The 13,286-nt window shown below is 38.5% G+C and overlaps 1 protein-coding gene across 1 annotated transcript in view; it reads right to left on the bottom strand.

Moving 5' to 3' along the window:
- Window positions 1-12,816, bottom strand: part of pard6gb (par-6 family cell polarity regulator gamma b) — a 31,959-nt gene extending 19,143 nt beyond the window's left edge. The window contains exons 1-2 of the mRNA XM_041967031.1: window positions 12,470-12,816; window positions 6,895-7,117 (exon numbers count right to left, since the gene is read on the bottom strand). Coding sequence (XP_041822965.1) covers window positions 6,895-7,117; window positions 12,470-12,541 — 295 coding nt within the window. The 5' untranslated portion in view covers window positions 12,542-12,816. The remainder of the gene's footprint in view (window positions 1-6,894; window positions 7,118-12,469) is intronic.
- Between the last annotated feature and the right edge of the window lie 470 nt (window positions 12,817-13,286).

Raw genomic sequence — 13,286 nt, 5'->3', positions numbered from 1 at the left:
GGTAAAAAAATAGAGGCTAAAAAAAAACAAACCTGAGCAGTTTTCTAGATGTTTTAATATGGGTGTGTCCAGTTAGAACAAACTAACCTTTCCTCAGGTACCAGAATAAAAAACATATCACAGTTTATTGATGTATCACTATATTTCTCATGTAGCCCTCTGTCCAGTGGGATCTCGTGATGACGAAGTTAAGCCATTTGCATAGCTCTATTATAGTAATCTTTATCATATACAGAGTAACCTAAAATGAGTAAATTAATTAAGAAAAACAGAAATACGAGGCAGAAGGAGTAGTCCAAACAGGTAAAAAAATGATAAGTGACTAGTTATAAATCTACTATAGATTCAGGTCTGGGATGAATGGTATTGTAAAATACTTTCTAGGGTCATATCCAACATTTAAACTGAATGAAGAAAAACTATGAGACTGCCTGCAGCGTATTCTTTTATAAAGGGAGAATGATCAGGATTACTTAAATAAATGTAACCCTTCCACAGTTTCATAGCTTCTGACTAATGTCATCTATTTTTACATGAACAATGAAACAGACTGAATCTTTTACTGCCAACTTCTATGAGAAACTGAGCTGTTAAAGACTTTTACAGTCTGTTGCTCCTAATCACAAGGAGTTTAAAAGATCAGATCCGCTTAAGATCAAACCTGTGTCCATAATCCACATCCCTTATATGCCTATGAACACCGCCTCCTTCTTTTAAGAAGTTTTTTTTTTAAGTAACAATTTAAATGGTTTCAGTTGTGCGTTTTTCCTTAGCAGAAATCAAAATTCCACTGAAGTGTTAAGTTTGTAACGGATGAATAAACTTCCTTAGAGTGACTCATACACTAAAACAATTAGTGAACTTTTTGCTGAAGCCATCTCAACAGGCTGCAGTAGTTTTCCTTGTTGTACTTCCTGCTGAACTGAGTGTAACTTAAGTGAAACCGACACATCTGCAGCCTTGTTTTCTGTTAACACATTTCTGACGTGGAAAAAAAAAAAAAAAAAAAAAAAAAAAAGGAGGCACAGTTTGGCAAGTCAGAGAAATACATTGTGTTTGATCTACAAACAACTGAGCTGTCCAAGCTGTTGTGAAACAGAACTGGTCTGGATGTCTGCACAGCGTAGCTGGAGCTGGCGTACCTTCTGATGCATTCTGGCTGTGCTGCATTTACACGTCTCTTTAGTTTGGCTGATGTTAGTATCTGGTCCCCGATTTTACAGGTGTGGATTGCAGTTGGGTTGCTGGAGCTGTAAACCCCAGCACAAGTAATACATAACATGAGATATGAAGCTACACAGACGCGACCTTGGCTTACCTCAACTGCTCTATTTATTTAAACTTTTAGCCCTTTGCCAAACAGGGGTCTCTTCTCTTTGTTGAAAGTTTAGTCTGTGTGCAGTCCACTGGCAAGTTCTACAAAAACAACTGCACTTTCCTCATAAAACTGAGGCTTGAAATGATGAATACAGATCATAAATAAAACTATTGTCAAGATAACTGCAGTCATTACTTTAGTGTGTAAAATTAGTAGTTACGCACTACTGCCTGCTAGACTGTGTCAAAGTTTGCCAGCTCTCCAAGCTTTTCAGCACATTAACAACAGGCCTTGTTGTACCCTAAAGACTCATTTGAGAGAGTAGCTTAGATATATTGTGTCCAGTAGAGGTCACAAACATTTTCTACAGTTACTACCATTACGTTCCCATTTTTTATCTGCCTAAAATAACACTGTAAGCGTTTCCTGCTCTACAGCTTATCTGTATCCCAATTTGCATGTATTTGACTGGAAATATGAATAAGTAGTTTGTACTCCCAAGCTTTTCCCTAACATTTAACAGAATATCAGGCTTATTAGAGGATTACATGAGTACCAGACCACACTTAGCACTTTCAAGCAGAAAAAATGTGCACATAACGTCAGACACTTCACAATAAATAACCAGCTGACTACACATGACTTAACTTTTACAACTGCAACCCAAACACTCCCCCAGACAGGGAGGCCACCACCGCATATGGAGCTGCTCTTTTCCCACAAATCTTTTGATTCACCCCATTATTCTCCCTTCATTTGCACACTCCTCCCCCTCTCTATGCTTCGCGCATGAGAAATATAGAAGTGAACCAAAACAAAACTTTGCTCTGTGACGTCTGTGCCCTTCTCCTCTATACAAAAACTCTCGTCGTCAGAAACCCTGACAAAGAAGTTCTTTAAAATGGAAACAGATTGGAGAATCACCTACTCTTATAAAACCAAGATAAATAAATTCAAATTTTAAGTGTACTACAATGAGATAAAAAATACTTTTATTTTTGTTTAAACATGTTCAGTATTTAATGGCTATAGTCAGTCTCTTGAGCAGAAAAAAGAGCTGTAATGTCTCCATGAAAGCAAACAAACTGGATTATAAAGATGCAAAAGGTGACACATGACTTAAAGGTCCCATATTATGCAAAATTCACTTTTTAATGGTTTTGGAACAGTCATACTGGTCCCCCCGCATGTGTAGGAGACCCGTAAGTGTGAAACTCTTTCAGGCGCTCTCTCTCCCCCCTGCTCCACCTCTAGGGAAGTAAGCGCTGAAATGAGCTTGTTTGAAAGCGTGTACGTTATGACGTCATAAGGGACAATAACCACTCCCCACAGAGCGATGGACCCGTCTACCGGCTCTCAAAGCCCGCCCTCTAAAAATCACCTAGCGCCCAGTGTTTTTCCCTCTTCGGCAACCCTCGTTAGCGGACATGGCTAAGCGACAGAAGCACTGTTCTGTTTGTGGCTGCATAAATGAACACGAAAACGTTTTTTTACTTCCATCCACTGAACCCACGAGGACTGAGTGGATTAATTTTATTTTTGGAGGAAATGTACCCGGAAAACTTCCAAAGGTTTTGCATGTCTGTGGCCAGCATTTCAAAGAGGACTGTTTCCACAACATGGGGGCATGGAAAGCAGGCTTCGCCAACCGTTTGAAGCTGAAGCCAGGTTCAATACCAACTGTCCGTGACACAGCTGGAGAGGTAAGAGCTGGCAGTTATTTTATCGTTTCGGCCTTATTAGTCTGATAGCTTGAAAATATATTAACCTGTCAATCACCTCATGACGGGCGATGCGATGGGCGGAGCCAACAGCTGAGCTGCTCCACCAGGGTTCCGCCCACCATAAACGGCACATTTCTGAAGCTGCTAAAAAGAGGGAGGTGAAGAGAAGCCGCTGCACTCAAACTGAGGGTCGATTTGTCCATACCATGGCGGAAATATTTCATTTAGATATTAATGAATGGTCTCAGATTGGGAATAAAGTGTATAATATGGGACCTTTAAGAGTCAAAAAAACGGGTGAAGGGTAAACTCAATCCACAGACAAGGAATTTCAATTACAATCTTCATATTGAACATGGTATGAGATTTGTTGGTGCAACATACACACAAAAAAGACAATAGTTAAGCAGAAACAAGTACCCTGCAATTATTTACACCGAGAAGCTGCTATGTATTCTTAAGAATGAGCCACAAAGTGCAAACCTGTATTCTTTGGTTGAAGGTCATCAGCTAAGAAGCTGCCGTCAGTCACCACAGAGGAGTAACGGGTATGATCTGCAGGATTATCATTGTATCTCCACAAACCTGCGGCACGCGCTCAAGTGATTTTTCCTTACAAAAAGAAATGTAAGACTGGAAGGGAGTGTCAAGTGGATAAAAGAGGCATGCATATTTTGTTATAGCTATTGTTACATGGAGCATGAGTAGAAAAGGATGCACACTCACAGAAAGTTGTTTGATCTCAGGGAGGAGAGGAGGTTCTGTGACTGTTCCTGCTGCGTAACGAAGCACAACGAGCTGAGTTATTTGTTAACTTAATTTGTTAGTTATAAACAAGGCCAAGCAGAGAACTACGCTGCTTGCTCAGTTTTAATTTATCAATAATGAACTCGGATGTTGCCAACAAAGTCCCCACTACATGAATGTTTTTGTTACTCATTCCTTTTAAAGGAGACTAGAAAATACATGGCTCACTCAAAAAGTGATTCTTTTTTTTATTTATAAGTACATAAAAGCCAGATCCAGTAAGTTCCACTGAATCTCTTTGTTGTTACTGGGTGGTGTGTCATGTATTTTTCCTTTTTTTTAAATGCAAGTGAAGCTTTTTCTTTCATTTGGGGTGGTCTGCAGACCTGGCACGGAGAAGATACATGGTGACACCACTGATGACCCACACCAACAGGCTGGTACCGTCTGATACAGTCACTATCCCACACACTGTCTCATGCCTGTGGCTAGCTGGGTGCAGGGCATCTCCTCTCAGGCATGAGGTACTCATACAGTCAAACAGTCACTTCTTTGTCTAGCAGCTAACAAAAGACAGCAGATACATACGATGCTCCAATTGCTTCAGCGTCCCATTCTAAACAATATCACCAAAATACTAAATCCGTTCTTGGATTTTAAGCAACCACCTGTCATTCACACCATTTTGTTTCAGAGAATTTGTCCCAAAAAAAGTGGTCTGGAGCCACTATAGGAAGTAAGAATGGGATGTAATAAAAGTCACAAGAAACATGATTGATTTGAGTGTGTATGAAATCAATAAGGATGGTTAGAAGTAACTGACAGCCTGGCAAACATGACAAGAATCTCTGCAGCCATTAATACACTTTAAGCATGGACTCAAGCCAATATTTTAACAAGAATGGTACAATATCAAATTCTTTGGCAAAATATAAGCCAAATTTGAATTTGATGATAGCGAGTTGTTTCAGAAAGTTTGGAACAGGGACAATAGTTCAAAAGTATACCTGGCAGAACATTACACATCGCGTATAATTTAATTGGGTTAAATATTGGCCTTTAAAAAAAAAAAAAAAGGAGCATCCCAGAGACACCAAGTTCTTTAAACAGATGTGGGAGCATTGAACATGGTTAAAGACTGCATGGGGAAATAATTCAATATATTCTAAGAGTAACGATTCTCAAAGGACAACTGCAAACAATCTGGTGGTTTCATCATCTATGGTATGTGATATCAGTAACAGGCTCAGAGAATCAGGAGAGACATGAATGCACAATGACAAAGCTGAAAATCAAAACTGAATTTTCTTTGGACCCTTAGGCACCTTGTATTAGAAAGACACATGGTTCTGTGGTAGAAATCCCTGAAGTTTCCAAAAAGCATAATAACATCACAATGCAAAATATAACTCAAAGTGAGCAGCTTTCACGTGCTCTGATCAAACCAAAATTTAAAATTATTTAGGAAATTTTAGGCTAAAGTATAAAAAGACCATCCAGCTTATTATCTGCCCTCTAAGCCAGCATCCGACATGATATTTGTGTAAATATCATGGGCAACATGTACATCTACGAAGGCAGTGTAATGTTATGTGATACATACAGGATTTGAAGCAACTCCTGTTTTTGATTTTTACTGTACAAGACAATACCACACCACAATCTTAATGTATTACAAAACATGTTCCCATAGCAAAAGTCTTCATGCTCAGTAACCTAAGCCCATCACCAACAGAAGTAAATTAGGGAATGATGAAATGATAAATTGAACAAAGGAGGCCCAGAACTGTTGTTAAAGCAAAAGTAGTGATGCAGCAAGGTGGTAAAAATCACTATCTTAGCTTTTATTAAACATTTTGCTTGTACTAAAATTAAAAGGCTTATATATTTTTCAAAAACCAAAATACGAACAATGAAAATTCTTGACATGTTACCTTTGAGCCATTTTTGACCAAGTGATGCGTTTACACAACTATAGGCAAGAGTAAAAAAAAATCTTAATCTAGATTTTTTAGATCTTAATCTAAAAAAAAAGTCTTATCAATTTAAAATGGGTCAATTTAGTTTTGGCTATGAGTTCTTTAAACCATGAGTTACAGTCTGATGAGGCCACTTCAGTATCTGTGCCCCGATTCTCAGTATAAATCTACAACAAGGCATTTCAACACTGGTAAAAAACAAAACAAAAAACAAAACAAACAAACAAACAAACAAACAAAAAAAAACAAAAAAAAACCCATAAGAATTTGAACCACTGGACGACAATTAAAACAATATCCCGGAGCGTACACATTCATTACACAACTGAGCGGGGGACATTCCAAATAGGATTGAGGGTATGAATAGATGTGAATGTTGATGTATTCATTTGTATGCCTGCAGACTGGCTGATAGGCAGTCAAGACCCACTCCAAAGTTGGGATCAGTGAGGGAGAAAGAGATGGAAAGGGGACTTGGTTCCCATTCAGGGTACTGTTGTGTTGGCATTGAACAAATATGCACTCACACGCAAGCACACACAAATTCAGAAAATGCAGCAAGCTCAGTAAGGAGTCTCCCTTTTCATGCGGATCTTTTGTCTTTAAGTAATGTCTGGTATGCTGGGATACAAGCTTTGCTCAATGACCTGATTTCTATGGGGCTGCCGAGGCACCGTCCTCTGTGTGTATGTTTGTGTTCATCTGCCTGCAAGCCCTTCCTCTGGATAAGGCACAGGACTTAGCTGGGCAGACAGACACGAACTGAGACTGATCCAGCAAATAAGAGGGCAGGAAACACAAAAGCACACACACACACACACACACACAAAAGCAATGCATGAAATAAACAAAAGAACGCGAGACAAGCATAACTGGATGAGGAAATACTCTGTGGGGAAACTCGATTCAAGTCAGCACAATAATTGCGGCCCAAGATGCAGTTAATGTCATAAATGATTGTTTTACAGGTTTTCTCAGTTGCAGGATATTGGAAAAGCAATATCAAACCAGTGTTTATTTAAAAAAATCAAAAGTTTTAAGGCAAGAAAATTCTGTAAGCTCGAGGGATTAAAAAAAGAAAGCCAAAGAAAGTCATGTCCTATAGAAAAGCTTTCTGAAAACTTACCCTGTCTCTGTATGAATATCCTGAGTAGTGGATGAGCCGTTGACACCGCTTTGCAAAAGTTGTCATCATTGTTTATTGGCAGCAGGTCACCATGGACATCAGCGTAGCCAATCATCACCTCCATATTGGCAATCCGGTGAACGTGCAAGAGGAGCTTGTGGAACTCCTCAAACTTGCCAGGTTTGATCCGGTCCACCGAGAACCTACGGAACTCTGCCCCATACTGCAGAGAGAGAAAAAAAATAAAAGGCAAAAGGACATTGAAGGAGCAGCCGTGTAAACAGGAAGAGGAAACTGGAAAAACATAAAATGAACAGCATGGAAGTAAGTTGAGCATGTGGATCATGACCTTATGCAAAAGATGCCACTGGCAAAAATGTTTCTGAGCAATACATGAAGTTAGCTATCTTTGCAAAACCAGTTGCAACACAGCCTAGCATTTTTTACATTTACATTACAAATAACAGGTAAAAAAAATAATGAGTAAACACCAAATACTGGTTGATGCGCTCTTGTGTGCGTGCAAGTGAAGCTACGGCTAATAGCTTCACTTGGCTTGAATTATAAACTAAATACTTTTGGTCTTCTTCTTACCAGCACCTTAAAATGTCTGTAAATATATTCTTTGTTTAATTTTCACACACACAAAAGAAGGATCTTGTAGTTTTCTATATATTCTAATCTAATTCCTAAACTAAGCTATGCTAACTGCAGTCTGTAGGTTTAGCAAACACTGAACAGAAAAATACACCAAAAACAGAGAATAAGACATGCAGCATGCTATAAACTTGTACAATATAAACAAACATACAAGATGACGATGGTGGAGAATTGAACTACAAAGACAACATCTGTATTGACTCATAAGAGGAGAGGATTTTGCTGTAAAGGCAATATCATGCTCAGGAGCTTCTGTAACAAAACCGCAACACTGTAACCTGAACTTGTTGTAGATGTTAGTAGGGTTCACGTCTATGGGGAGGTGGAGTTTTGGGTCAGGAAAGATGCATATGGTTTGAAAACACAAACAATGTTTTTAGATTTATTCACTTTAGGATTTGGTTTTATAAGTTAGCTTCTTTGGGCTCCTAAAATTCCAGTACCATTTGCATGAAATATCCAAAAGGTAAAAAAAATGAATAAATAAAATGTCAGCAGATTCACCTAAACTTGTTTCCTGTTCCTGTATAAGCAGCTCTTTTTATTTGTCAAAACACACTAACACCAGATAACACCAAAAGATATCTGATGGATCAATCTTTAAAAAAAAAAACAAAAACAACAAAAAACTGTAGTCAAGCCAGCTGGACGGTTATTATCTGTTCCCCATGGGCGTGCTGACATCTGTGGTCCAGTCAGAAGTGGTAAACTTAACTATTTCAGATTTGTGATTATCAGAAACACAGTCCTCAGGATACAGTGTAATTCCATCCACTTATGTTTTCAGGTGTCCTTTGGAAGGTAGAGACATGATGGATAAGTAAACTAAGCTTTCAAAGCACTGATAATAACTACTACACACGACTTGAAAAGGCTTTAATTTGTTGTAGGTTGTGTACTCATACTGAACCTTTTTAGGCAGACGAGTAAATTCTCTATCATTATAAATTGCATACACAGGCACTGAATCGTCTCAACTTTTTATTAACAGTAAACACATGCCTGAACAAGTGACTCAGTTGTGGTAGCAAGATTGAAAGTATGGAGGATTAGGGTTATGGTGGACACATCATCAACCACAGCTTTAGACAACTTCAACAGCACTGGTGTCTGAATCACACTGGTAATTTGTAGACTAAGGTACTGCTTGTTACTGTAATCATCAGCTCCCATTAGAGGAGGCTGACAGCAAAAGAGAAGAGCAGGGAGATGCTCAGGAAGCAGGAGGAGGGAGAGAGAAACTGCTGACATAGTGGCAGTGGTATACTGACTGAGAGGAAGGAAGAGGGTTGGGGGATATATTAACCATCTCTGTAATTAGAAGATGACATGAATTTAAGAGGATGCGTGTTAGGAGCCTTGTGGGATGCCAGGTGGGTGTAACTTGCTGCCAAATTCACTGAAGACAGCACAAGCACACACATGTGAAACAGCATTTTGTAAGCCTGGCGCCCCACTTGGATCCCAGCTAATATGAAACGCAACCCACAGACGATGACACAAGAAGCTGACTAATGGGCTTTGCTAGTGTTTAGTAGGTGTTATTACCATTTTGGAAAGTGAAACAAAGTTATTAATAGACCGTAATTAATATCCTACAACTTAAATGTGCTATGCTTCGCTTACCGAGTATCAGAATCATGCATATAGCAACCTTGGTATTGTTCTGATTATGAAACTTTTCTTGGTACTATACCTTCATGATAAGTGAGAACAATCTGTCCTTGCATGCAGAACTCACCCCTCAGCTAGAGGCAAGTCTCAACATGGCATGATTAATTACAAGCTTCAATAGTTCAATCCAAATACTAAGAATAAATCACTACAAACGTGACATCACTTGTCTGCCAGGACTATCAGGGCAAAGTGATGTCCAACAGGCTGAAACATGTCTGGAGCTTCTTAACTGATCCACAGGAGAAAATGGAGGATAACTGGCAAGTGTCTTCAGCTAAAGCAAGCTGGTTTTTTTCCCCCCAGTTAATGAAAAATTATACAACAAGACTGATATAGCAAAGGCTTAAAGAAGTGGGAGGGAAAAATTCCATCCAATCCACTGCATCCCAACACACTCTGATAAGAGCTTTAAGTGAGTTAAAGCAGCTCTGGGCTCCATGACAGGCAGCCAGACACCTCCAGTGTTATTCCTGATAAGCTTATCATAGGAACAGTTTCCCTTGAGAAAACCAAATGAAAAGCACCAAAAACCAGCCTCATAGCATTAATCACACAACATTCCCAACAGACACACTAGTGCAGACACAACTTTCAACAAGTTTGCTTTTTTTATTAATAAAACATTTTTTCAGAAGTTCTGGTTAGTTTCGATGGACTGATTTTGAGATTCATTTTATATCAACAAAACAGCTGCCTTTTATATTTATTGGGACCCCTCCATTACTGATTATTGAACCCATCATTTATTTATTTTATTATTCATTCATTTATTTATTATTTTATTATTTATTTTATTTATTTACTTGACTCACACCTTAATGCCATACTCACCTTGTCAGTGAGCCAGATGCAACCTAACATTGACAGGCTAGTCCAAGGATCAGCTTCATATGTCCATACTGTTTGCTGTTGATGACATTTTCTACTGTATTTGGTTACAATTTAGCCCCTGAAATTATTATTTATTGTCCTTCTAATTATACCTTTATTGTTATTTTGCCATATTGATGTTTGTAGCGTGTAGCGTGTAGCATGGGAGATTAGGATACTTTTTGCCATTAGAATTTTTCCAACTTAAAAATAATGCCCACAATCATAGGCTTAAAAACAATAAAAATTAAAAGTAAAAAGGCTTGGCAGAGGTCTGCGTTCTCAGTGCTTCTAGTTTCCATTGATTTTGTTTAAGGCTCAACACCCCATGTAAGTGCGTTTGTGTTGGAATATTAATTCCGCACCGTGATGGCACAAGTGGTTGTGTGTCCCATAAATTCATGGTTCTGTAGTTATGCCACGTGTGACCATTATTATTAACCTCATTATTTCAGATGTAACCCTAGTGGAGCTAAACGGACTTGGGAACAAGTCAAGAACAAGGACAGAAACATAATTCAAAGCGGTCAGTGACGAGGCTTTATTTCTTCATCTATACCTAAAAACTCCTTCTCTCCAAAACCTTCTCTCACAATCTGCACGTCAACATCGACGGGATCTTCTGAAAATGGGGAGGCCATTTTTCAAGAACTGATTGGTCAGGAGGCGGTGCTTTTATACTTGTTGCTCTCTTCTCCAGAACATAACTTGCTCTGGAGAAGTTTGGCCGTGGTAAGAAGTGAACAGGCTTCGTTGTAAAAAAACAAACAAACCTCAGTTTAACCTGATAAGAGAAAATCCAGCTTTGTCGCACAGACCTGAATTTTTAAGCCATTTTAGCTTAAAAATTTGCAAGAAAATTTCATAATGATTAAAAATTCATTGATTAAACTCAGATTTCTGTTGGAAATTATCTCCCATTAGAATAAAGCATGGTGAAGTTACTAGGCAGAAGCATTTAAGTGCCATCAACTGCCTCAGTCAGTTGAAACAGATTTGCACCACTTATTTTCCCAATAAACCATCTTTTCTTTTACTGTGGTTACTCTGATCAAACTGGAGATAATAGAAGACGTGTGGAGGTGCTACGTCTCCATTGCACAACACTGTAAAAAAGATAAATAAAATAATCAGATACGGAGAATAAAATAACAAAAACATTTAGAATGATGCAACTGTGAATGATGATGAACATCTGATCCCAAAGAAGAAACATGTTGTGTTATGTGAGTGAGTCAGCTTATCAGTGATGTGATGATGCTGGTAAAAACTTGTCTGTTCTGGCCATGAAGCTCCTGGTGTGTCAGTCACATCCACAAACAATCTCTGGTGGTTACACAGTCACCACCACTGTGAATGTGGACCAAAAACTGACTCAGCTTTAATAGAAAAAAAAGCTGCTTTTTGAAGTACAGATCAGTCCTGGAATAGATGTTCACCCACCTGATGTCAGCGACCTTATCAGAGCATCTGTTAACCATCTAACAGCACTGCCAGGTCAAAGCCCCTGCAGCAATCCACTGAAACTGGGCAACTAAAATAATAATAATAATAAAAAAAAAAACTAAAAGCAAAGAAACCTCTGTGAGTCACTGCATGCCACCTAAAAGAGGTGCTCTCATTATATGCATAGACTCACTCATGGGTGCTGGCATGTGGAAAGAAATGTTGGCACGATCTGACTTAAGTTAATATAATTTAGTGGTTTGATTCTGACTGGTATTTTTTTTCTTAACCAGCTTTGAAATCAACCATAAATAATTCTTCAGTAAAGTCTGCCTAAATTAATCTAGTTTCAGTTTTATTTGATACTGGAAAAGCTTCACTAAAGCCACATCCAAAAGATTTAGAATGCATGCGCTCAATTGCATAACTCTGTAATTGGTTGATAACTTTAGAAATTAAATTTAAACCAGAGTCTCTGATAAAAAACTTACCCCCAAAACACAGAGTAAGCTGAAACTATGTGGCACAAAAGCAGCGTTGAATGTAACAAATGCGGGAAAACATCCACTTTAACAGGTGAAACAGTCGCATTACAATAAATGTAACAAAGCTTGGTTTCTGGAAAAACAATGTCAATGCAGGTTTTTTTTAACGCCCCAAGAGCTCGGTGACTCGCAGGGAAAGCCAAATCATCACAATCTGAATGATCGGAAGTAAAAATAATAATAATAATCATTGCATTTACAAAAAAGTCAAAGTCCCTGTTTTTCTAGTTAACTTCAAAGCTTACTCAGACTTTGAAGAGGAAAATTTGTCGTTAGTTGAGGACAGATACTCCCACTAACTACAGCTCCGTTACGGGACGACCATGTGAACACTTATTTTCCTCATGAATCTCCGTCCAGCGCTCCGTATCACTCACCTTGCTTTTCACTTCTACAGCGTTACAATCAGCGTTTCGCAGAGGTTGCGACTTATTAAAGCTTCGATTCATGTTGTGGTTGAAGTTTAGAAGAATTGAAGGAGGGAGAGAAAAACTTCAACCGCCTTCGCCCGCAGAAAGAGGGGCTCCAGTCCTCGGGTTTCTTCTGATGAATCCTTTTGCTTCGCTTCTTCCACAGAAGTTTGTCTTGGTCTCCGATTATTTTCCTCTTCTCCGCCTGAAACTACAGTTTTAATATGCTCCGTCAGACATGAGGGAGGACTTCACTAGAGAATAGGTGGTGAGCAACTCGCCGCGTTGACTAGGGAGTGTGGAATAAGTTTTGAAATGACATCAACGTCCCCCCCTCTTCCAAAAAGGCTCCAAAGTTGTGTTCAAATACTGCTCGTAATATGCAGCTTCCAAAGTCCAATGCTGGTCATAGACACCGAGTATCACCTGAAGGAAGTTACTGAAAAAGACATAAGATAATTACAAATTCACAAATAATCAACAACAAAAAGGTGAAAAAAAAGAAAAGAAAATCAAAGTCTGCTTTAAAATCAAATCCCCCACAAAAAAAATGAGGGAAAACAATAAAGATAGGACTAGAAAGTAGGACTGGAAATCAAAATGATGGCAAAAGAGATACAAGCTCACGACAAAAACACCAAGAGGAAGGAGAAGGGGAAAATAGACCCACAAAAATACATAAATTTGACATATTAACTAAACGATGTGCAAATTAAATATAAAAACAAATTCTATTACAGAATTTCAATTGATTAAAAATAAAAGTTAAATTGTAATAAATAAA

The sequence above is a fragment of the Melanotaenia boesemani genome, chromosome 17 (genome assembly GCF_017639745.1).
Source record: "Melanotaenia boesemani isolate fMelBoe1 chromosome 17, fMelBoe1.pri, whole genome shotgun sequence".
NCBI lineage: Eukaryota > Metazoa > Chordata > Actinopteri > Atheriniformes > Melanotaeniidae > Melanotaenia > Melanotaenia boesemani.
Note: the sequence above shows the minus strand (reverse complement) of the source record. Positions and strands in the feature narration are given on the sequence as shown.